The following is a 27,128-nucleotide window of genomic DNA, read 5'->3' on the forward strand; positions in this document are numbered from 1 at the left end:
CCACACCAGCAGCAGGTTGTGATAAGTAATTATATATATGAAAATATTTAGAGCAGCCACTACGAAAACTATGCAAAATGAAGCTTCAAAATAAATAAATCAAAATGAACCCACAGGAAGACAAGTGAAAAGAAAGAGGAATGAGAAATAGAGACAACAAACAGAAAACAAATAAAAAAAATGACAGGCGTAAGCCCTAACATTCCAGTAAGTACTTTAAATGTAAATTATGTAAATATACTAATTAACAGAGAAAAGGTGGATTGGGAAACATAACCCAACTCTTTGTTGTCTACAAGCAATTCAATGGCCTAGTTAGGTTGAATATAAAAGGATGGAAAAAGATACATAATGCAAATTTCAATTTTAAAAAAAGCTACAATGACTTTACAAATATCAAAAAAAATGATACCAGCAAAGAAAATAACTAATGATAAAGGACATTACATAATGAAATATGATCAATCATTGAGAAGATAAAACAATCCTAAAATATTTGCACCAAACAACATAGCTTAAAAATAAATGAAGCAAAAACTGATCAATCTGGGGACTTCAATACCCCACTCTCAGCAAATGATAGAATTACTAGATAAAAAAATCAGCAATGATATAGAACTGAACAAAAACCAACAAACAAAATTGAGTTTATAAAACACTCTATCTAACAAGAGCAGAAAACACATTCTTTTCCAGCATTCATGGAACATTTAACAAGGTAGATCAAAATCTTAACAAATTTTAAAAGAATTGAAACCATACAATGTATGTTCCTTGTATATAATAGAATCTAATTAGAAAGCTATAGCCAAAAGACAATAGGAAATCTCCAAACACTTAGAAATTAAACAACATGCTTCTAAATAATCCATGGGACAAAGAAGAAATCTCAAAGGAAACTTAAATAAATACGGAACTGACACAGCAACATTTTTTAGATGCTGCTAAAGTAGTGCTGAAGGGGAAATTTATAGCCTTAAAACTTACATTAGAAAAGAGCAGAGGTCTCAAATCAATATTCTAAGTTCCTACCTCAAGAAACTAGAAAAGGAAGAAAATAAACCACAAGGAAGCAGAAGGAAGGAGATAATTCAAATTAAAGCAGAAATCAATGAAATTAAAAACAGTAAACCATTTGAGATACTTAATGAAAACAAAATGCTGGTTATTTGAAAAAAAATCAATAAAATTAAAAATTATCTAGCAAGATGGACACAGGTAAAGAGAGAAGAACCAACTAACCCATACCAGAAATTAAATGGGAATATCACAAGAGGTCCTACAGACATTAAAAGGAATACCACAAACAACTTTGCATTCATAAATTCAACAACTTAGAAGAAATTTACCAACTTCTCTCAGAATCCACAAAATATCAAAATTCAGTCAAGATAAAAGACAAGCATGCACTGTCATTTCACTAAAGAGGACATACAGATGGGAAATAAACACATGAAAAGATGTTCAACATAATTAAAAATTGGATAGTTGCAAAATAAAACCATACCAATATATCACTACAATATACCTATCAGGATGGTTAAAATAAAAAATAGTAATATTTCTGGAATATGGCAGTTAGGAGAGACAGGGCAAAAAAAAACACCTCCATGAAAAATACTAGATAAAAGCCAGAAAGTCACCCAAAACACCAGTTCCAGCAATGCACCAGCTGGACAAGGTCTGCTAAATCCACAGGGACCATGCACTTGGTGAAATCAGGAGTCTGTGTTCTGAGTAAGCCTGCTGGATATCTGACAGCCACACTGTGGTGTGGGGAAACTGTGGGTTGGCATTTGGAGTCAGACTAATTCTTTTTTAAAAACTCAAAAGTGGCTTTGGATATGGCAGCAAGAACCACACAGGGAAGCATGGCAGGAACTGCATCTCCACAACCTGTGAGTGCACCTCAATATCTGGCATGAATGATAGCCTTTCACACACCTGCTGCTAACTGTCTCAGAGATAGGAAGGCAGAGGTTAGCCAAAAGGGGAAAAAAACCATGCTCCTTGAAGCCATCTTCCCAGTGGGCTGGGAACACTCCTGCCCAGTGCTGGCGCCACAGCCCAGAGCTGCGCCAAAAAACCCAGTGCAATGGGAAGTGTTTCCAGCAACACGTGCAAACACCACAATATCTGGTGTGGACAGTAACCTTTTCCCAGAGCTAGGAAGGCAGAGCCATGTGAAAAGGAGGAAATTAACATGCCCCATTAAGCCATCCTTTCAGCAGGGTGGGAACACCCCTACACAGCCAGGTGGCCTAGAACTTCCCTTGAGGGTCAGCACGCACTTGTGATGTAGCAGAGCCTCCCCTCAGCAGAGGCCCTAGAAGGGCACGGCTTGGAAGAGGGACCCACTCAGAAATCCCAGGGACCATACGCCAATACCAAGGACTTGTGGGTCAGCAGCAGAGACAATCTGTGGTGAGACCGAACTGAAGGTTTAGACTCTTGGAACAGCCTTAAATCTCCAGGAACACCTGGGAGGTTTAATTGTTAAAGACACCCTCACTCCCTAACTGCTCAGACACCCCAAATTCAGGGCAGACAGCACCAACTACACATGCAAAACTGGTGCAGCAATTGAACCCCACAAGAATCAGATGCCCACACACCACAAAGGCAAAGTTGGGGAGAACTGGCTTGAGGGGAATAGGTGGCTCACAGACACCACTTGCTGGCTAGTTAGAGAAAGTGTACACCATCAAGCTGTAGATCTGACAAATTACAGAGGAATCTTTGAATTAGCATACATATCCTAAAAGAACCCTATCAAGTTAAGCAAATGCCAAGAGTCCAAAAACAACAGAAAATCTTAAAGCATATGAAAAAACCAGATGATATGGATAAACGAAACCCAAGCACCCAAATCAAAAGATCAGAGAAGATGCAGTACTTGGAGCAATTAATCAAAGAACTAAAGACAAACAACAAGACCATGGAACAGGATATAAAGGACATGAAGAAGAGCATGGCACAGGATACAAAAGACATGAAGAAGACCCTAGAAGAGCATAAAGAAGAAATTGCAAGAGCAAATAAAAAAAAAAATAGATGATCTTATGGAAATAAAAGAAACTGTCAACCAAATTAAAAAGATTCTGGATACTCATAGTACAAGACTAGAGGAAGCTGAACAACAAGTCAGCTACCTGGAGTATGACAAAATTGAAAATGAAAGAACAAAAGAAAGAATGGGGGAAAAATAAAAAAAAAAGAAACGGAACTCAGGGATATGGTAGATAATATAAAACATCCAAATATAAGACTTATTGGTGTCCCAGAAGGGGAAGAGAAGGGTAAAGGTCTAGAAAGAGTATTCAAAGAAATTGTTAGGGAAAATTTCCCAAACCTTCTACACAACATAAATACACAAAGCATAAATTCCCAGCGAACTCCAAATAGAATAAATCCAAATAAACCCACTCCGAGACATATTTTGATCAGACTGTCAAACACTGAAGAGAAGGAGCAAGTTCTGAAAGCAGCAAGAGAAAAGCAATTCAACACATACAAAGGAAAAAGCATAAAACTAAGTAGTGACTACCCAGCAGCCACCATGGAGGCAAGAAGGCAGTGGCATGACATATTTAAAATTCTGAGAGAAAAAAAATTGCCAACCAAGTATTCTTTATCCAGCAAAGCTCTCCTTCAAATTTGAAGGAGAGCTTAAATTTTTCACAGACAAATGCTGAAAGATTTTGCTAATAAAAGACCTGCCCTACTTAAGATACTGAAGGGAGCCCTACTGACAGAGAAACAAAGAAAGGAGAGAGAGATATGGAGAAAGGTTCCATAATATTAGATGAAGATTCATTTTTTTAAGCTATATAGTGACCATTGAATGTAAGTTTGGCTTTATTATCATCATAGTCATCATAAGTCACAACCCTATATTAAATTATTTTTAATTCCATATTTCAGTGAGGAATAAACAGTCATTGCAGAATGGTGACATTATGAAGGAGAAAACATACTTGGTATCACATCCTATTCCATGCTACTGTTTCTTTCACTCTATTTCAAATGGATAACTCAGGTTTATGGTATGACATTCTTTCTGAAACACTAGAAGTCAGAAGATGAAGATACTTGCCTCACTTTTCTGACTTGCTGATTGTAAATGTGGTCATCTCACTTAACTTGTAAGATTACTCTTAGTTTCCTAATTGATAAGACAGGAATTAGACTAAGAATAATTAAAAACTATTAAATTTAAGTCTTAAAATACAGACTTCTTTTGAAAATCCAAAGGAATACTCATACCTTTTTGAGAGCATTGAAAAATGTGTATTCTCAATTATGTTTTATCAGTTGGTATAGATTAGATGCCATTGTCTGGAGATAGGCATGGGATATATAGAGAAAAGGCATATACGGAGCAGTGTTGGTGAAAATGTCTATATATATATGGAGAGACAGCTGTTATTGTAGTCATTGAGCCACTAAATTTAACCAGCAATTATTAACTTCTATTTCATACACTGAAACAAAAGAACATTAATTGTGGACCCAAGATTTGCTGTTTATTGCATAGTTAATGGAAAATACTGAACCATTTTAGCTTCTGAGTTCAGATAGAGGGTTTGGCAAAAAAAAAAAAGTCTGTTTACTCTCTGGTCCCTAGGCTTCTATAGTTTACAGTGAGAAGTCCTATAAACAAAACAAAATTATCTCAATGCATTTAGTTCCTTGGTTCAGATAAAAATAATTTAAATAGCAAGGGTTATGTGTAGGCATGTTTGTAAATATACAAAAGAGGAAGAAGCAGAAATATTGATCTGTATTCAGATTTATTCTGCAACCTATGTATGGTGAGAATAGTGCAACAATATCTTCATCTGTAAAATTTATAACATGGCCACTATTTTGTGATATCAAATAAGATGACTATAAATATCTGAAAATTAAATACTATTCTGAAACTTAAAAAAAAATAATAGAGGGGCATGTAGGGAAAAAATATACCTATTGCAAACTAACTACAGTTAGTAGTATTTTAACTTTCTTTCATCAACAGTAGCAAATGTACTATACCAATACTATGAGTCAACAAATGGAGGGGGGGGGTAGTTAGGGGTATGGGAAGATTTGAGTTTCCTTTTTTTGTCTGTATTTCTTTTCTGGAGTAATGAAAATGTTCTAAAAATTGGGAAAAAAAATTAATTGTGGTGACAGATGCACAGCTGTATGATGGTACCAGGGGCAATTGATTGTACACTTTGGATCTTTGGATAATTGTATGGTATGTGAACAATCTCAATAAATAAAAAAAATTAAAATAAAAAAATAGTAATAACACTAAATGCTGGCTAGGATGTAGAAAAAACTGATCACTCATGCATTTCTGGTAGGAATGTAAAACAGTACACCCATTCCAGAATATAGTTTGCCATTTTAAAACTAAAAATGGACTTACCATATGACCCAAATTGGCACTCTTGTGCATATATCTCAAGGAAATGAAAACTTTTTTCATACAGAAATGTGTACACAAATTCATGGCAGATTTTTTGCAACAGCCTAAAACTGGAAATCCCCTAAATGTCCTACAATGGTGACTGGTTAAACAAATTGTGATATTCCCATACTATGGAATACTATTCAGCAAATTATTGAGACACAAAACTTGGATGAGACCCAAGGAAATCATACTGAGTGAAAAAAAAACAATCTCTATTGAATACATACTGTTTGATTTCATTATATATCTCTAGCATAATTATAGAGATGGAGAACATATTAGTGGTTGCCAGGAGTTAAGGATGGAAGGCAGGTGTAGGTGTGGCTATAAAGTAGCACGAGGGAGTCCTCTGCTGATGATACAATTCAGCATTTTATTGTGGGGGTGATTACACAAAGTTTTACAGGTGATAATATTGCATAAAGCTGCGCACTTACACAGATACATGCATATTTAACTGGTAAAATCCAAAAAAGCTCTGTAAATTGGACTGAACTCAAATTTCTGGTTGTGATATTGTACTACAGTTATGTGACTGTTAACTTTGGGGGAGGTTGGGTGAAAAGTGCCAATGAAGATAAAGAATAAAGATGAAAAATCACAACACTCAATCTGAGTGTAACCTCCCTGACCATAAAAGAAAATCTGCACAGGCTTTCTGTCCAGACTTCCTTGGACTTTGCTTCATGAAATGAAAATCTCTCTCTGAGAGAGAGATAGTGGGGGAGGCAGGGAGGAAGAAAAAGGAGGAACAGGAGGAAGAAGAAGAGAGGAGGAAAAGGAGAAAAAGAGGAGGAAAGAGGAAGAACATAAGAATGAGAACAAGAAGAACAAGGAAGAGGAGAAGGACAAGAACAAGGAGAAGAAGGAGAAAGAGGAGAAAGAAATAAGAAAGAAGTTGACTCCACAGAGCAGAGGAGTATTATTTAAAAGCCTCTAGAAACCAGAAATTTGGCTAAGAACCAGAGATATCTACCTTCCTACCCAGCTATAGGTCTGAAAAGGACCATCCTAAAGGATCATCACACAGTGGACAGAGAGTGGGGCTGAAAGCAAGACAAACACACCTTGTGCTAACAAATTCTAAGTCTTTCTTTCCTGGGACATCACAAAAATACATATCAAAGAATGCTTAAAGATATCCACAAATAGAATTTAAAAGTGGCTATATAGTTTACAAAACACTGAAGATAAAATAAATGAAAATTGTCAATAAAGCAAGAGGAAAAAATCACTGAAATAGCAATAATGTAATTTAAGAGAGAGAAGGAGCATTGAAATGACAGAAATATGATGAAAGATACTGATTTAGTTTCCCAGGCTGCTTAAAGCAGATACCATGAAATGTGTTGACTTAAACAATGGGAATTTATTAGATTACAATTTGAGGCCATGAAAATGTCCAAATTAAGGCATCATCAGGGTGATGCTTTCTTCCTGAAAAACCAGTTGCCAGTGATCCTCCACTCCTCTATCACATGGCAAGGTACATGGCAGCATCTGCTAGTCTCTCCCTTCTCTTCTGGGTTCTGTTTCAGTTTCTGGCTGATCCATCTGTGGCTTTCTTTCTCTTTGTGTTTCATTCAACCTAGAAGGACTCCAGTATTAAGATTAAGACCCATCCTGAATGAGGTGGCTCACACCTTAACTGATGTAGCCTTGTCAAAGGTCTTACTTATGCTGGGTTCCCACCCACAGGAATGGAACAAATTTAAGAACATATTTTTCTAGAATATATACAGCTTTAAACCACACAGTACTATTACAGTTTCAAATTACAGAAACACTCACCTGAAATTAATTAAGCAAAAATGTATTTTTGTGGCTCATGAAAAGTCCAGAGTAGATCTAACTTCCAGTAGTGCTGACTCAGGGAGGTCAAACGTTATCATCAAAATATGGTCTTTTGGGGGTGGGCAAGATGGTGGTATAGGGAGGTGTGGGATTTAGTTAGTCCCCTAGAGCAACCAGCAAATAGCCAGGAACAACTAGTAAATAATCTGGATCAATTGTTTGGGAGACTTCTGTGGCCAGACACACATTGTACATGAGTCTGGAATGAGTGGAATGGGTGGAATGGTTAAGATTGCAGCATAGAACTTTAAGTAAAGCTCCCAAACTGAAAAGCTGGCATCCCTCCCCAGTTGGCACAGTGGGCTGTGTTGGAACACTTCCCTGTGGGAAAAAGAAGCAGTCTACAAGGAACAAGGGAAGGTAGCTCAACCAAGCTCCAAACCCAGTTTTAATTAACAAGTCTGTACTACTGAATACAATCTATGAGCACTGATTAACCTGGAGCAAGCAAGAAAGGAAGCTTGAGGTCTCTCCCAGCAGAGAGGAGGTGGGGCTAATGGAAAAAAATAATAATACATGTGTTGGTTTGAAAGTATTATGTCCCCCCAAATTCCATTATCTTTGATGTAATCTTATGTGAGCAGATGTATCAGTGTTGATTAGATTGTAATCCTTTGAGTGTTTCCATGGAGATGCACCCCACCCAACCATGGGTGATGACTCTGATTGGATAATTTCCATGGAGGTGTTACCCCACCCATTCAGGGTGGGTCTAAATTAAATCACTGGAGCCATATAAATGAGCTGACAAACAGAAGGAACTCAGTGCAGCTGAGAGTGACATTCGGAAGAGGAGCTACAGCCAAGAGGGACACTTTGAAGAATGCACAGGAGCTGAGAGAGGAACTGCAGTTTACAGAGACATTTTGGAGACAGCCTTTGAAAGCAGACTTTTGCTCCAAAGAAGTTAAGAGAGGACAAATGCCCAAGGTCAACTGAGAGTGACATTTTGGAGAGAAGCTGAAGCCTAGAGAGGAACATCCTGGGAGAAAGCCATTCTGAAACCAGAACTTGGAGTAGATGCCAGCCACATGCCTTCCCAGCTAACAGAGGTTTTCTGGGTGCCATTGGCCATTCTCCAGTGAAGGTACACTTTGTTGATACTTTATGGCCTTAAGACTGTAACTGTGTAACCAAATAAACACCCTTTTATAAAAGCCAATCCATTTCTGGTATTTTGCTTAATGGCAGCATTAGCAAACTAGAGCAATACATAAATAAAAACAGACGCTTTTGGGGTCAGCTGAGCTCAGAATACTGGAAAAGGGCTGTGTCCCAACAAAAAGGGCACATAGAACCAGGTACCAACTCTGGCTCTTGACTGGTAACTGGGGGGCTGGGGCCTGGCTCTGAAAAGGGGATTTCTTTCATTTTTCCTGTTTTTCCTCTCATCCTAAGTAGCTCATTAGAGAAAGCCACAGGCATTTTCAACTGTCAGCACTGACCCAGGCAATGGTGTGGTGAAGACAGAGAGACATAGGAAGAAGTCAAGGGAGGGACATAATGAGCAAAAGTGTGTGTCTTCCCTAATAAAAGGGGAATGAGGCCCTGCTCAAGTGACTTCCCTCCCTCAAGGAACTTCAGACAATAGGGCTGGGGGAAAAAAAATAGAAACAGCTTAAGCTTGGTTTCTGACACCCTCAACCCCTGGTAGAGACAGGGTCAGCTGAGAATTAAAGGACTGACAGCAAAGTCTGACAATCTGCTGGGTCTTGCCCTACTGGAAACCTGATAGTGATTACACTTTCCTCCTGATTCATGGGCCCATCTGGTCTGGGAAAATCTGATTGGGGAAATCAAAGAAACCAGATGCCTAGACAACAAAAAATTATGACTCACACTAGGAAAAACAAAGATATGTCCCAGTCAAAGAAGCAAAACTTACACTTCAAATGAGATACAGGAGTTGAAACAACTAAAGATCTTCAAATAAATGTGCTAAATCAATTCAAAAATCAGATCAACAAGTTGAGGGAAGATATGGCAAAAGAGATAAAGGATATAGAGAAGACATTGGGTGAACATAAGGAAGAACTTGAAAGTGTGCAAAAACAATTGACAGAGCTTATGGGAATGAAAAGCACAACAGAAGAGATGGAAAATGCAATGAAGCCATAGAGCAGCAGATTTGAAGAGGAAGAAGAAAGGATTCATGAACTAGGAGGCAAGACAGCTGAAATCCTACACACACAAAAAAAAAAAACAGAGCGGGAAAAGGATGGAAAATGTGAGCAGGGTCTCAGGGAATTGAATGACAACATGAAGCACATGAATATACATATCATGAGTGTCCCAGAAGGAGAAGAGAAGGGAAAAAGGGCAGAAAGAGTAATGGAGGAAATAGTCAGTGAAAATTTCCCATCTCTTACGAAAGACATAAAATTACAGATCCAAGGAGCACAGCACACCCTAAACAGAATAGATCTGAGTAGACCTACTCCAAGACACTTAATAATTAGATCATCAAATGTCAAAGACAAAGAGAGAATTCTGAAAGCAGAAAGAGAAAAAACAATCCATCACATACAAGGGAAGCTCAATAAGACCATGTGCAGATTTCTCAGTAGAAACCATGGAAGCAAGAAGGCAGTGGTATGATATACTTAAGATACAGGAAAAGAAAAACTGTCAACCAAGAATTCTATATCTGGCAATGCTGTTCTTCAAAAATGAGGGAAAATGTAAAACATTTTCAGACAGACACTAAGAGAGTTTGTGAACAAGATACCTGCTCTGAGTACTACAGGCAGATAGGAAAAGAAAGCAGAGAGAGTTGTGTAGAAAAATGTAGAAATGAAAACTATCAATAAGGGTAAAAAAAGAGAGAGAAAAAAATAAAAATAAAATAAGATATGACATATAAAATGCAAAAGACAAAATGGTAGACATAGAGATTACATTGAGTGAAATTAGCCAGAAACAGAAGGACAGATACTGTATGAATCTGTCACCAATATGAACTAACACTGATGAGCAAAATTTGAGAACACAGTTTATCAGAAGATAGAAAGAGGCTAGAGATTGGGCATTTGATGCTGAAGAAATACAGAAGGTTCAAAAAGATTGATTGTATAGATCCAGAAATGGATAGCATAATACTGTGTAATGGTAGCACAATATTGTAAGTACTCTGAACAAAGATAAGTGTGAATACAATTGAAAGAGAAAAGCTAGGGCCATGTATGACAAGAGAAGGAAAGATAGAAGACAAAGACTGGGACTGTATAACTTAGCAAAACCTAGAGTGGTCAATGATGGTGATTAAATGTACAAATATAAGAATGTTTTTAAATGAAGGGGAACATATGAATGTCAGCATTGCAAGGTGCTGAAAATTGGATGGCATGGGGGAAAAATACAATCAATGCACATTAGAGTCTATAGTTAATGGTAGCATTGTTAGATGCTTCCATTAATAGTAACAAAGGCAATACACCAAAGCTAAATGTCTGTAAGCAGGGGATATGAGAGAGTGATGTGGAATTCTTGGTGGTGGTGGTGTTTGACCTTTCCATTGTATTGTATTTTGTTTTTATTTTTCTTCTTTTACATTTTTTAAAATTTTATTTTGAAATAAATTCAAACTTACAGGAACAGTTGCAAAAACAATACAAACCCCATACACAGAACTCCAGCATACCCCAACCCCCCTCCCCCGATACCCCAATCCACCAACTTTAACATCCTGTCACACTGTTTCTTTCTTTCCCTCCCTCCCTCTGTCCCTATCATCCATCATCTATTGCTCTGTCTTCTGAACATATGAGAGCAAGCTGCACACATCCTTAAACAAACAATATAATTTACATATACATTTCCCATGAACAAGAACATTCTTTTATGCAATCCCATTAAGCGCAGCTAAGAAGTTCAAGAAATTCAACATTGATATAAAGCTTACATTCTGTATTTCCTTTTTTCCTTTCTTATGTCCAAACTGTGTCCCTTTGAGCCTCTTCTCCTCCATCCTCAGATCCCATCCAGGATCATCCTTGGCATTTAATTGTCATTATCTATTTAGACTTTTTTTTCAATTTTGGAAACATATATACAGCCTAAATCTTCCCATTCCAACCCCTCCCTAGCATTCCATTAGTGGGATTAAGTATATTTAGAATGTTGCAATGCTATCACCTTCCCACCATCCATTACTAGAAATTTCCCTTCACCCCAAACAGAAACCCTACACTCATTTCTTAACTCCCCATTGCCCCTTCCCCCATTTCTCATAACCCATACTCTACTTTTCATCTCCATGGTCATATTCTCTGATACTTTCTTGGTGCCTACCGTGGGGCTTAAATTTAACCTCTTAAATCTATAACAATCTTGTTTTTCTTTGGTACCAACTGAACTTCAATAGGACATGTAAACTATGTTCCTATACTCCTCCATTCCCCACCCTTTTTGTAGTTCTTGTCAAAAATTACATATTTTACATTGAGTCCAAAACCACTGATTCATCATTACCATTTGTATTTTAGATCCTGTAGGAAGTAAATAGTGGAGTTACAAATCAAAAATACAGTAGTATTGGTATTTATATTTACCATGTGATCTTTACTGGAAATCTTTATTTCTTCATGTGGTTTCAGTCAATTGTTTAGTGTCCCTTCCTTTCCACCTGCTCAGTTCCTTTCAGCATTTCTTATAGGACTGATCCACTGATGATGAAGTCCCTCAGCTTTTGATTATCTGGGAATGTTTTCATCTCCTCCTCATTTTTACCCTCCAGTTGTTTGTGAATTTTCTAAGTCTCTGATGGTTATTGACTTCTATTTGTATTCCATTGTGGTCAGAGAATGTGTTTCGAATAAATTCAATTTTTTTCTTTTTTTAATTTATTGAGGCTTGTTTTATGTCCTAGCATACGGTCTATTCTGGAGAAAGATCCATGATCACTGGAGAAGAATGTGTGTCCTGGTGGTTTGAGATGTAATGTTCTATATATGTCTGTTTAATTTCTCTATATCTCTCTCTCCTTTCTTTGTTTCTCTGTCAGTAGGGCTCTCTTTAGTATCTCAAGCAGGGCAGGTCTTTTATTAGCAAAATCTCTCAGCATTTGTCTGTGAAAAATTTAAGCTCTCACTCAAATTTGAAGGAGAGCTTTGCTGGATGAAGTATTCTTGGTTGGAAATTTTTCTCCCTCAGAATTTTAAATATTTCATGCCACTGCCTTCTCACCTCCATGATGGCCACTGAGTAGTCACTACTTAGTCTTACATTGTTTCCTTTGTATGTGTTAAATTGCTTTTCTCTTGCTGCTTTCAGAACTTGCTCCTTCTCTTCAGTATTTGACAGTCTGATCAGAATATGTCTTGAAATGGGTTTATTTGGACTTATTCTATTTGGAGTTCGCTGGGCATTTATGCTTTATGTATTTATATTGTGTAGAAGTTTGAGAAGCTTTCCCCAACAATTTCTTTGAATACTCTTTCTAGACCTTTACCCTTCTCTTACCCTTCTGGGACACTAATGGGTCTTAAATTTGGGTGTTTTATTTTATCTATCATATCCCTGAGATCCATTTTGATATTTTTGATTTTTTCCCCATTCTTTCTTTTGTTCTTTCATTTTCCGTTCTGTGGTCCTCGAGGAGGCTGAGTTGTTGTTCAATTTCCTCTAATCTTATATTATGAGTATCCAGAGTTTTTTTTAATTTGGCCAACGGTTTATCTCCATAAGAACTTCTATTTTTGTATTTACTCTTGCAATTTCTTCTTTATGCTCTTCTAGGATCTTCTTTATGTCCTTTATATCCTGTGCCATGCTCTTCTTCAAGTCTTTATATCCTGTGTCATGCTCTTGTTTGTCCTTAATTCTTTGATTAATTGCGCCAAGTACTGTGTCTCTTCTGGTCTTTTGATTTGGGTGTTTGGGTTTGGGTTCTCCATATTGTCTGGTTTTATCATATGCTTTAAGATTTTCTGTTGTTTTTTGGCCTCTTGGCATTTGCTTTACTTGATAGGGTTCTTTCCAGATATAAAAAATACCGATCTCTAATTTGTCAGATCTACAGCTTGGTGGCATATATTTTCTCTAACTAACCAGCAGATGGCGTCTGCGAGTCTCTTATTCCCCTCAAGTCAGTTCTCCCCAACTTTGTCTTACTGGTGTGTGGGGATCTGATTCTTGTGGGGTTCAATTGGTGCACTAAGTTGGGTGTGTTGGTGCTGTCTGCCCTGAATGTGGAGCATGTGTCTGGGTGGTTAGGGAGGCAGAAGAGCTTTAATAATCAAACCTCCCAGGTGTTCCTGGAGGTTTAAGGCTGTTGCAAGAGTCCAAGCCTTCATTTCAGTCTTGCCACAGATTGTCTCTGCCGCTGACCCACAAGTCCCCGGCATTTGCATAGGGTCCCTGGGATTTCCAAGCAGGTCCCCCCCTCAGCTGTGCTCTTCCAGGACCTCTGCCGAGTGAAGGCCGTGCCATGTCACAAGTGCACACCAGCCCGCTAGGGAAGCCCTGGGCCACCAGGCTGTGCAGGGGTGCTCCCAGCCCACTGCAAAGATGGCTGAATGGGGCTTGTTAATCTCCCCCTCCTCACACAACTCCACTTTCCCAGCTCCGGGACAACCAGCTGCGGGTGCATCAAAGGCCACTGTCCACGGCTGATACTGTGGCATGTGTGCAGGCTGCAGAAAAGACTCTCCATTACACTGGGTTTCTTAGTGTGGCTCTGGGCTGTGGTTCAGGCCCGGGCAGGAGAGTGCCCCACCCACCAGGGAGATGACTGCAAGGGGAGTGGTTTCTTTCTCCTTTTGGCTCCCCTCTACCCCCCTGGCCCTGGGACAATCAGCAGCAGGCTATCCTCCATGCCAGACACCAAGATGTTAGCACAGTCCACTCCTGCCGTGCTTCTTGTCATCTTAACCACAGCCACTCCCGCTTTTTTTTTTTAAGGAGCTAGTCCATCTCTAAACACCAACCCATGGTTTCCCCACAGCGCAGCACAGCCGCCAGACTTTCAGCCAGCTCACTCACTCATTTCAGAATGCAGACTCCTGTTCACCAAGTTCATGGTCCCTGTGGATTTAGACTTTATCTGGCTGTTGCATTGCTGGAACTGGTGTTCTGGTTCACTTTCTGGCTTTTATCTAGTGTTTTTCACAAAAGTGTTTGTTCGCCCTGTCTCACCTAGCTGCCATCTTAGTTTCTCTCCTATCTTTTACATTTTTATTCTTCCTTTTTTTTTCTCCTCTTCCTGTTTCTTTGTGGAAGAAATGGAAATGTCCTCATATAGATTTGAATGGATAATTATATGATTACACCAGGAATCATTGATTGTTTAGTTAGGATGGATTGTATGGTGCGTGAATAAAACTGTTTAAAAAATAAACAGAGGGATACAAGTGTTGGAGAAAATGTGGAGAGAGGAATGTACCTAATCACCATTGGTGGGGAACCATAATGGTACAGCCCATCTGGAGGGCACTGTGGTGGTTCCACAGGAAACTAACTATGGGGGTTCCATGTGGCCCTGCAACCCTGTTATTGGGTATATACTTGGAAGAACTGAGAGCAGGGACATTAATGGACATTGCACAGTGTTGTTTACAGGAGCAGTGTTCATGATTCACAATGAATGGAGGTGGCCTAAGGTTACATCAACTGATAAACAGAATGGTGAACTGTGTTGTATACATACAATGGAATACTGAGTGGCAGCAAAAAGGAATGAAGTTGTGACGTACACAACTAGGTGAATGGACCTTGAGGACAGTATGTTGAGTGAAATAAGCCAGAACTGAAAAGACAAACATTATAACACCTCACTAATATGGACTAACTATAATGTGAAAACTCTGAGAATTGAATCTGAGAGCATAGGTTATCAGGGGAAGACTTACTGCAAAGTTTCCTACAGTGTAAGCTCTTACAGCAGTCACATCTATTCATGAGTTGTAATGGGTATTTCTAAATTCTGAGATGCTGAGCTGTTTGTATATAACCTGTTTGGTTCCTGGAACTTTGGGTATCTGTGTGACACCTGATACTCAGAGCCAGAGTTAGGCAGCTACAAATGTCAGCATTACCCATACAGCAACTGTTAAAGAAGCTGAAAAAGAGATCAGACTTCAATTATAGATACGAATGAAATGGACTTGGTTAAGACTAAGGTAAACCAGACCAAAGGGAAAAGGATAACAGTGACTGTGTTTTAAAGCTTCAACTTTTCTATAGCATAGTATGATCAGTTTATTTAAAATACACTGTAATAACATGGAACCTTGACTGGGGGTGAGATCTAGTTGGTTTGTACAGATTTGTGTGAAACCCCAATGCATCCCAGATTTATCTGGGCAGAGAATAAAAAGTATTTGCAAAGCCCTTTGAGGGACTGGGAAAAAAATGTGGAAATATTAAACTTCCCCACCTGGGAAATTCCTGATATTCTCCCAAGCACTGAGGACTACCAGTTTAGTAAGCCAAGTCTTCAATCTTGGGGCTTGCCCTTCTGAAGTTTGTTACTGCAAAGGAGAGGCTAAGCCTAAGTGTCAACCCAAAGGAACCACTTTTGTTGCTCAGATGTGGCCTCTCTCTCTAAGCCAACACTGCAGGTAAACTCACTGCTGTCCTCACTATGTGGGACAAGACTCCCAAGGGTGTAAATCTCCCTGGCAACATGGGACATGACTCCTAGGGATGAGTCTGGACAGGGCATCATAGGATTGAGAAAGCCTTTTGGAAGGGGGAAAAGAAATGAAACAAAGTTTCAGTGGCTGAGAGATTTCAAATGGAGTCGAGCAATCACTCTGGAGGTTATTCTTATCCATTATGTAGATACCCCTTTTTAGTTTTTAGTGTATTAAAATAGCTAGAAGGAAATACCTGAAACTGTTGAACTGCAATCCAGTATCCTTAATTCTTGAAGATGACCATATAACTACAGAGCTTATATGGTGTGACTGTGTGATGGTGAAAACCTTGTGGATGACACTTGCTTTATCCAGTGTATGGACAGATAAGTAGAAACAGGGGGACAAAAAGTAAATGAATAATGGGGGGGGGGGGGAGTATAAGATGTTTTGGGTGTTATTTTTAAGTTTATTTTTATTCTTATTTTTATTTTTAATTTTTGGAGTAATGAAAATGTTCAAAGAATTGATTGTGGTGATGAATGCTGTGCCGATTTGTGTGTATTGTGTCCCCCAGAAAAAGCCATGTTCTTTGATGCAGTCTTGTGGGGCAGACATGTTAGGGGGGATTAAGTTGGAATGTGTGGATTAGGTTGTTTCCATGGAGATGTGACCCACCCAATTGTGGGTGATAACTCCGATTGGATAGTTTCCATGGAGCTGTGGCCCCACCTGTTCAGCCAGGGCCTTGGTTAGTTTGCTGGAGCTCTATATAAACTCAGACAGAAGGAGTGAGCTTTCTACAGCCAAGAGCGACACTTCGAAGAGTGCGCAGAAGCTGAGAGAGTATCTGCAGATGAGAGAGATGTATTTGAAGATGGCTGCTGAAAGCAGACTTTTGTTCCAGAGATGCTAAGAGAGGACAAACGCCCTAAGAGCAACTGAGAGTGACATTTTTGAGGAACTGTAGCCTAGAGAGAAACGTCCTGGGAGAAAGCCATTTTGAACCCAGAACTTTGGAGCAGATGCCAGCCACGTGCCTTCCCAGCTAACAGAGGTTTTCTGGACACCATTGGCCATCCTCCAGTGAAGGTACCCGATTGCTGACACTTTATGGCCTTTAGACTCTAACTGTGTAACCAAATAAACCCCCTTTTAAAAAAGTCAATCCATCTCTGGTGTTTTGCATTCTGGCAGCATTAGCAAACTGGAACAAATGCACAACTATATGTTGACATTGTGAATAACTGATTGTACACTTTGGATGATTGTATGGTACGTGAATATATCTCAGGAAAATTGCATTAAAAAACAAATATGTTCTTTCTCCATCTCTTTGCTCTGCTTTTTTAAAATACAGATTTCCTGGGACCTACCTAAGAACATAATGAATCAGAATCTTTGGGAATTACACTCCAGAATCTATAATTTAAAAAAAAAAAAAAAAAGAGAAAAAAGCTTCCCAGGTAATTCTAATAAGCTCTTGTTAATCAATTGCTTTATCTGTTTTTAACTCGTTTTCCCAAGCCAATTATAAGCTTCTTGTTGGCAAGGACAACTTCTTTTGCACCTTAATCATATCTAAGAAGCTGCTAGATGAACATGAAACTGGTACTCTGTAAAGTCTGTGTTTCAGTTTGCTAAAGCTGCTGGAATGTAATATACCAGAAATGGGTTGGCTTTTACCATGGGGATTTATTAGTTACAAATTTACAGTTCTAAGGCCATGAAGATGTCCCAATTAAGGCAACAACAGGACTATATCTTCTCTGAAGAAAGGTCAATGGCATCCAGGGCTCCCCTTCACATGGGAAGGTGCATGGCTGGTGACTGCTGATCCTTCTCTCCCAGTTCTGGTTGCAATGGCTGCCTCTCAATATCTCCAGGCATTTCTCTCTCTTAGCATCTATGGGTTCTCTCTTAGCATCTCCAAAGTGTTTCTCTCTCTGTGTGTTTCTGCCTCCTCTCATAAAGGGCTCCAGTAAAGGATTAAGACCCACTTGGAATGGGATGGGTCACATCTCAATTGAAATAACCTCACCAAAAGGCCCACTCACAATAGGTCTGCACCCACAAGAATGAATTAAAAGAACATGGCATTTTCTGGGTTCCAAACCAGCAGTCTATTAGAGCTGGGAAATCCTATAAGACTCATTCATGTAGGTATCAAAAAGTATTTGAAACAAAACATTCTGATATCCTTTTGGAAAATCTGAGCTAGTAAAACTACAGTTGGATTCAAAGTTTTTAAGCGACACCTAAAAGAGTGAATTGGTTTTCATTGGTTAAGAGGAAAGCCTCTCAACGTGGAATACGACTCCCAGGGAGGAATGTAGACCTGGCAACGTGGGACGGAGAACATCTTCTTGACCAAAAGGGGGATGTGAAAGGAAATGAAATAAGCTTCAGTGGCAGAGAGATTCCAAAAGGAGCCGAGAGGTCACTCTGGTGGGCACTCTTATGCACACTTTAGACAACCCTTTTTAGGTTCTAAAGAATTGGGGTGGCTGGTGGTGGATACCTGAAACTATCAAACTACAACCCAGAACCCATGAATCTCGAAGACAGTTGTATAAAAATGTAGCTTATGAGGGGTGACAATGGGATTGGGAAAGCCATAAGGACCACACTCCACTTTGTCTAGTTTATGGATGGATGAGTAGAAAAATAGGGGAAGGAAACAAACAGACAAAGGTACCCAGTGTTCTTTTTTACTTCAATTGCTCTTTTTCACTCTAATTATTATTCTTGTTATTTTTATGTGTGTGCTAATGAAGGTGCCAGGGATTGATTTGGGTGATGAATGTACCACTATGTAATGGTACTGTAAACAATCGAAAGTACGATTTGTTTTGTATGACTGCGTGGTATGTGAATATATCTCAATAAAATGAAGATTAAAAAAAAAAAAAAAAAAAAAAAGAGGAAAGCCTCTTTCAACATGCCAAATGACTCTGTTCTTAGTCCCACATTATTCAGAATTCTTTTGAGGTTGGATAAAACATAAATGATAAATACCATATTTGCATCTGACAAAAATAGGAGGTGGCAAATGATAAAAATGTATCTCACAAAGTTCTTAAATAGCATGGCCACCTGAACATAATCATTAGTTCAATGTTGATACTCTTCCAGTCTTCACATTATATGTATTTATGTATATATATTTTGTTGGCTCCATCTCTCCTTCCCCAATCCCTCTCCCCAGCCCCCTCCACCTTGTGTCAACATTTTGGCTGCCAGCTTGTCTGAGTTTACATCCTTATAACTCCAAATCTAAGGGAAGAAAACTTTTCTAACAGGTTGGAAAAAAAAAAGGTCTGACCTGATTTTCATTGAACAGAACTGGATTCCATGCCCAATCTTAAATGCTGGTTACAATAGCCAGAGGTGATATAATTCTTTGATTGGCCCAGCTTGCGAACTCTGCCCACCACTTGGGAGCTAGAGGTGGTATCAGCACCTGAGTCACACATTGGGTCAGAATGGGGGAGTGTGTTCCCCAAGAACTTGATCACTGTTACCATAAGAAAAGAGAATGGCTTCTGAGCCACTTAAATAGCAAACTAAATAAGTCAAGGTCCCTGCTCTCCAGAAGCTTTTGTTCTACTCAGGGAAACAACTGTTAACAGATACATTGAATAGAAAGAGATAAGTATTTTGAAAAAGGTTTATAGGGGAGAGGGTCAAATAAATTCAGGCTGGGAGCCAGGATTGTGGCTAAGGAAGTTTCCTGGAACAGATGATGTCTGAGTCTAGAAGGATTCATAAGTTTTTATGAGGTGTAGAAGAGGGCTGGGGACTGATGTAAGGATATTTCAGGCAATCTATTTATAAGATTTGAGTTCTTGAAGGTAGGGATCATGTCTTATCTTTGTCTGCCTGGAATCCAAGATGGTGCCTGGCATCTAGTGGACACTCAATAAGTGTTTGAGGAATTTATTAATATTCCTTCATTATATTTTCAACAAGAATTTGGTGGGGATTTGTAAGGTGGGTCTTTAACCCCATTACTCAGAGAAGAAAACTGAGATAAAGAGTTAGGTCATCAAGACCACAGTGCCAGCCAACGATGGTGCCAAGACAATCTCTGCAGGGATAGGGACATACGCAAGTCAAACCAAGCCAAAATATTCTGACATGGAGAAGTCTACCACAAATCCTAGCCTTGCATTATTAGAGCAGAAAAAATGAGAAATAAAATAAAGTTTCACTGTGGTTAGCAGTTCTTTTCATAAAGCTCCAAACACCAAATTTCCTTCTAATGATTTCAGATGTCAAGTGGTAAAAATGTATTTTACAATGTTCTTGAATAAGTAAGGACTGGGAAAATAATTGAAGGGGAAACATGTTTGTTTGGGTGGATTGCTAAGCAACACCACACATGCCAGAGACTCTTTTTGGATTTCCGTTTGAAGGTGGAGACTGAAGGACCCACGGTACTTCAACTCTTGTCTGTTTCACCAGTTCACACTGGAAAATAAAAGCAACTCTAATAATACTGAAGGTAGAGGTGTCAAGAATACTAAGTATTAAATTGGGCTGGACTGTTTTCTAAGCTTGCCTTTTAAAAGGGCTTCTCTGAGTATCTGCCGTGGCAGTAAGAGTTAGTGTTTGAATAGTGTGTACCCAGATGAAACAACACCAAATATCCTCCAAGCTTTGTTAACCCACACAGCATTTCAGAGCCTGTAGGTTATTGAATATTGTCACATGAGAACAGGATTATGCCAGTCCCAATCAGATGAAGAAAAATATGAGTTTGTACGTCTCACTTATCTACTAAGAGAAAACCTCTTGTGAGAAGTGGTGTACTAAGATAGGTATTAAAGGAAGGAATTCCATGAGCAAGGAGAGACATTTACAGCCTCAGGGCCTGCTTGAGCAAAGCTGGAAACTCTGAAAAGGAAAACATATTAAGGAAAAAGAATGAAAGGGAACATTAGTAAGCCAGAAAGAATGGATAGGTACTAGAACAAAAAGCATATTGGATGGCTGGTGGAGGGTTTCTGAAAACTAAGATTAAACCAGTGATGAAACTCCTGGAATGTAAAATTTAGGGTACACTGCACCAAATATTATCTAAATTAGATTAAAAAATACTGCTGTGCATTTTTTTAAAAAAATAACATTTCTTGTGATGATTTGTAACTAAAATTTTGGGTAAGCACACATCTAACTCTGAATTATATATGTGTGGATACATTTTCAATCATCTGAATTATTTTGGGGATGAGGGCATAGTCTCAGGAAGAATGCTGCCAGATTTTGTTTTAAATAATTGACAATGAAAAAAAGGAATATTATTGTTATTAATTAACAACTACAGAATAAAGTATGTACTCCTTGACGTGCATCTGAGGCCTTCCTGATTTGGCCCTGCCTACCTCCCCCACCCAGGCCAACCTAAGTGATCTATCTCTTGAACCTCCTCTTGTTTGGAAAACCTTCACTATTGACTTGATACAAAATTGCATTCTTTCTTCTATTATTATTTAAATTCATGGTATGTATCTCTCCTGTGAGATTATAATTCTATGCAGGATCTGTCCAAATGGTGTCTCATTTTGCTTTGTACATTCTAACTAAAATAACAATGTTATTTACAATGCATAGTAAAAGCACAGAATGGAACCCCATAAATAGATGTTTATTAGATTAATTTGTTTATTATTCCTTGATATTATTCTTTTCCCATCACTATTCTCCTCCTTGTGTCTCTGGACTACAAACTTGCTAGCAAAAAATAGTAAGAGTAAACTAAACAGTAGTCTGCTCTTTTCTAAACCTTGAACTACCGTGGCAGAACAAATATCACCGAATTGCAAACAGCATTTTGAGCAGTGATGTTATAATAGCTTCAGGAGGTGGTTATGAGATATTTCGAGGGTACTTGGATCCCAGAAGAGGAAGGGTGATATATAAAAGTTAAAAAGGGCTGTACATGAAAAGTCCAAAGGTCCAATTCTGGAATTAAATGAGTAGATTCATTCATTCGCTCAAAAAAATCCCTATAGAATGTAAGGCCCGTGAGGGTCATAGCAAGCTTTCAATAAGTATTTGTTATGGAATCCACTGTGCTGGGCATGGAGCCTTTGTCCTCAAGAAATCTTTTTTGTTTGTTTGTTTGTTTGTCTGGTAGAGACAAAGATTATAAACATTGATAATAGATAAAAATAATTACTGTCATTAAGAACTAATAATAGCTAATGCATTAGCATTTATCATGTGCCAGACACTGTTCCACATGCCTTAAATGTATCAATTCATTTAATCCTCACAACAACCTTCTGAAATGGGTACTATTATTACTTCCATTTTTGCAGACACAAGGAGGTAACGTGACTTGCACAAGGTCACACAGGTAGTAAGTGAACAAGAAGGATCTGAACCCAGGCAGTCTGCCCTGGTCTTTACACTTAATCATAATGCACTGAGTTATCACACTACAGGCATAAACCAAAGAGCAAGTCTTCTGGACCCGTGAAGTTTCTTCTAAGTGTGAGAGTCCAGATGATAGCATCACTGCTGAAAATGTCTTATGAAACTCCTTCCATCTGGAACAAATTGGTGCTTCTCAAACTTAGTGTGCCCCATAATCCTCTAAGAAGATTTGGAGTTTCAGGCCTGAAATTCTGGAGCTACTGAGTTAATAGGCTGGAGTGGGGACTGGGAATGCATATTTTTTTTAACAAATGCCCCCAAGATATGCTGATTGTCTTCAGGTCACATTTTTAAAGCACTGCACTAGGCTTATTCTCCATCAGGACCCTTTGACTCAGACTCTGTAGTCTTTTCTCAGGACTGGCTCTCCTCTGACCACCTGTCTGAGAATCCTTCCACTCTGCAGTACTGGCACTGCTAGTTGGGACACCTGAGGTTTCTCCGATGACAGTCATCATAACCCTTATCTCCCAGTAGGTAATCTCTGGTTTATTTGTATCTCCTCTTGAAGCAGGGACTGTATCATTCTCTCTTTACATGAGCAGCTACTAACTCAGTCACGTTAAATGACTTCAGAATGAATTGATGACTAGCTCTAGCCATGCCTTCAAGAAGCTCAATTTAGGGAAGGACTCGGATTCCTAAATAAATGAAGGGCAGAATCAGACCACAGATAGACATCATTACCTAAATATGAGCAGCGCATTATTAGCACACAGGGAAACAACAAATAACTATGCTGCATCAGGGAACTGGAGCACGTAAGGGAGGGTAGACAATGCTAGAAGCAGATTGGGAGCAGATTATAAAAACTTCCTAAACCATCTATGGAAATTAAACTGTATCCTTTAAGCTGTTGGAAGCCCACAGAAGTTTCTAAGCCTTGAACAGGTTTGGTTCCGGGATATAATTCTGGAAGCAAATGGGAATGCTGGGGTGTAGAATGGAGGCAGAATTGACAGAGACCGATGTGAAATGAATCAAGACATTACAAGACCCTGGACTAACTCATTGGTAACGGAATGAGAAAAAGAGGTCTTATCAATGACATATTTGTGAGGCAGAAGCAACAAGATTTGGTGAAGATGAGGTGGAGGATAACAAGAGCATATTATGGAGAGACGCTTGGAAAGCGTGGAGGACAGTGATGCCGTAAAATTCAACCGGGATACAGGAGATAAGGTAGATTTAAAGGAAGAAGGGAAAAGATAATAAAGTGAGTCTGGGACAGGTAATGTTGGAGACAACTTCAGAGCATCGAGTTGGATATATTCAGTAGAGTGGAAATAAAGTTCTGGACCTGGGGCCTGATGGTGGATTCTATTACTTAGAGACCAGTGTCGGCTACTGGGGAAAATGAGATCACGCTGGGAGTGTCGGCAGGCAGACAATCTGAAAGGCCCGAGGCTGAATCCTTGGGATCTCCAATATGTATGTAGAGAGGAGCCAACCAAGGATTGTAGAAAAGAGGCAGAATCTGGGAGAGGAGGGCCGCTGAAGGCAGAGGAAGTCAGGCAGTGGTTTCCAAATGAGGAAAGATTTCTCTGCCTCCGCTGGTGACTGCAGCTGTCTGGATTTCGCTAATTCATACCATCCCACAAAGGGATTTCTCTTTCTCGCAGTAAATCGAGGCAGAGGTGGTTTGCGGTTAGCGTGCACCTAAGCGTTATCTCAGGATCAGGAAGGCAGCGACAGCTCCAGGAGCCCTTTCCCCGCAAGGGGACAGGCGGGTCAGCGACTCGCTTCCTCCCGAGCCCCTCCACCGAATGGAATGTGGGCGCCCGCGCCCGGGCTCCTACTCCACTTGGAACGCGGACCCGGGCGCGCTCGCAGAGAGCGCCGGCCGCGGGGGCGGCTTCCTCGCGCCTCCCCCCGCAGCGCGCCACGGCCTCTGGGCGAGGCAAGGCGGGGCGAGGCGAGGGGTGGAGAACCGGGCTGAGAGGGCGGGCGAGGGACGCGGGAATGCGGGGAGGTCGGGGGCGGGGAGCAGGCGGCGGGCCCCTGGAAGAAAAGAACATGGCTCCTGTGGCGGGCGCAGCGCAAAGGCGCGCGGGGCAGTGACCGCGATGGTGAACTCCAGCCGCGTGCAGCCGCAGCAGCCCGGGGACCCGAAGAGGCCGCCGGCGTCCCGAGCGGCGGGCCCGGGCCGGCTGATGGCGGGCAGCGCGGCAGTGGGCGCCGGCCTTCCCCTCCGCGAGCAGAGGGGCCTGGAGATCGAGATGGAGCGCATCCGGCAGGCGGCCGCGCGGGATCCCCCGGCTGGAGCCTCGGCCTCTCCTTCTCCGCCTCTCTCGTCCTGTTCGAGGCAGGCATGGAGCCGGGATAACCCGGGCTTCGAGGCCGAGGAGGAGGAGGAGGAAGAGGAGGAAGAAGAGGTGGAAGGGGAAGAAGGGGGAATGGTGGTGGAGATGGACGTGGAGTGGCGCCCGGGCAGCCGGAGGTCGGCTGCCTCCTCAGCCGTGAGCTCTGGGGGCGCCGGCGGCCGGGGACTGGGGGGCTACCACGGCGCCGGACACCCGAGCGGGAGGCGGCGCCGGCTAGAGGATCAGGGCCCGTCGTGCCCCAGCCCGGCCGGCGGCGGGGACCCGCTGCATCGCCACCTCGCCCTGGACGGGCAGCCGCCCCGAGTGGCCTGGGCCAAGAGGCTGGTACGCGGGCTGCGAGGTAAGAGCCCGCAGCGGCTGACGCGCGACCCAGAACTGCCGGCACCGTCCGGAGCCATCGCCTGTTTCCGGCAGCTCTCCCGGGCTCCACTTCACACCCCACTCTGCTAATTATGCTCTATTTCCCGTACCCAGCGCGGAATTCCACTGGCGCCCAAGTTGGTGGATATTTATTGGATACCTCCCTCTTTTAGGATATGTCAGCATATTCCTAATGTTTTATTTTTACTTCTGAAAGTAAGTGAAAGCCACATTAGAGTGAAAGGGTATATCTGGGATTTTTTTTTTTTCTTGTAGAGGAAAGAATGATTATTTCTTTTAGTATAACGAATGGTGGTTGCAAGTGCATATTTGCTAATATCACAAACTCAAAATGAAATTTCTGTGTGTGATCTTCCTCTGGTCTTGCTGCTGGATTGCCCCCTATCCCTTTCTGGAAAGGGTAGCAGTACAATGTTACCCAATTGTGGGAGTGTTGTTGGGTTGTCACTGATGGAGAAGTTTTAGTGATGTTGTGTTGTGGTTCTTTTGGGGAGAGGGAGCTGCTGATATCATTACCATTAGAATGAAATAATATCTATGAAAACAGCTATTTGGCCATGTTTAGTTCTAGGCATTTTTGAAACAGTTGCAAACAAAGGGTTACATTGTTAAAGAAAAAAAAAAAACAAAAAAACAGCTTGAAAGTATGTTTTTAAATAACTAAGTTGATATACTTTGAAATTCTACCAAAATGGTGAAGTCACCAGGTACCAGCTGATAAATATGTCAGAATTCAAAGGGTCCAACTCTCCAAAAGGCAGGAGAGGAATTTTCAAATTTGCTAATGCCTGTTAAGAGGACACGAATTTTCCAATCGCAAATGAGATCCTGTTTTTGCAAAGTTTTGCCAGAGGCATCCTTGGAAAAGTGCTGTGTTGTTCTCACCATCCAAATTATTTTTGTCTACACTTTTAGGAGTTTCCAGTCTCATTTCTTTTCAAATTTTTCCTTTCCTTGCATCCCATCTCTTCCCTTCCCTTCCCTTCCTTTCCATTCCTGTCAATTTTGAAAATACTCCACATAAAAATTTCCAGGTATTATAGCAATGTGATTAAGTTCAAGTCAGGCCTAGACTGAAATCCCAGTTTTATCACTCACTGGCTGTGTGACCTTGAACAAGTTAATTAACCTTTCTGAAACCCAATTTCTGCATCTATATAAAAAAAGAAATAATCATCATATTTAGCTCTTGACTTAGGGAGAGAATTGAAAATGAGATAAAGCATGTACAAAATTAGCAAGTGCATGATGTGTTGTGAATGCTTCAAAAATATTATAAATTAAATCATAAACTTTAAAGTATATATTTTGGTACTTCTTTACACATAAATACTTAGACTAAATTCAGGGTGTGGTGGGGATAAAATATCATTTTTGGATTAATCTGTGTAAATACATTAATAAAATGCTCTGATACTTTTCAAGATTCAAAACTCTTAAAACAAATTACGTATTATTTTACAATATTTTAAGTGTGCACTTTGAAATATTCACTGAAGTGAAAGAGAAGTTTTTTATAAAGTTAATAAATAATGATGTCACATGATCCTTTTAACTTGGATTAAGTATTTGATGACATACTTAACCTTTTTTGAATAAACTCAATAGTGGAATATAATGAAATGAAATATGCATATTTTATTTGAGCTTCAAGTTTATTTCTTTTAAAGAAAATTTGCAGGAAATACCAAATAAATTCCTAGTCTTAAAACCATAAAATCATGTTGATGGTCTGATGGTCTTAATTATAGAAAATTTTAAAATAAATTCCATTTTATTACTTTCTTTTAAGAATAAATATAATTAAGTGGCATTTGTCAGTTATTAAATAAGTGACATTAAATATTTAGCACCTACTGTGAAGATAGCTCTATGCTAGGTGCTATAAGAAGAAATAAACTAGAGTAGCACATCACTATTATCCTGTGGTAGAAACCAAGAAAGAAAAAATAAATAACCGTGGATGAGGATTTTTTTCCCTCTTGGGATACCAAGTCTTACATACACTATGTGAGCAGTGCCCTAGAATCACAATAGAACGTACGTTTTGCAATTTCTAAAGATAGGAAAGATTACTACGGTTTG

At 40.0% G+C, this 27,128-nt stretch overlaps 1 protein-coding gene across 2 annotated transcripts in view; it reads left to right on the forward strand.

The window, feature by feature from the left end:
* Positions 1-24,333: 24,333 nt before the first annotated feature.
* Positions 24,334-27,128, forward strand: part of LOC119529632 (polycystin-2) — a 66,518-nt gene continuing 63,723 nt past the window's right edge. The window contains exon 1 of one of the 2 annotated variants that reach the window (XM_037830228.1): positions 24,334-25,002. In XM_037830228.1, the coding sequence (XP_037686156.1) occupies positions 24,405-25,002 (598 nt within the window). In that variant the 5' untranslated portion in view covers positions 24,334-24,404. The remainder of the gene's footprint in view (positions 25,003-27,128) is intronic. The other variant, XM_037830226.1, reaches the window with a different exon arrangement.

The sequence above is a fragment of the Choloepus didactylus genome, chromosome 3 (assembly GCF_015220235.1).
Source record: "Choloepus didactylus isolate mChoDid1 chromosome 3, mChoDid1.pri, whole genome shotgun sequence".
Taxonomy (NCBI): Eukaryota; Metazoa; Chordata; class Mammalia; order Pilosa; family Megalonychidae; genus Choloepus; species Choloepus didactylus.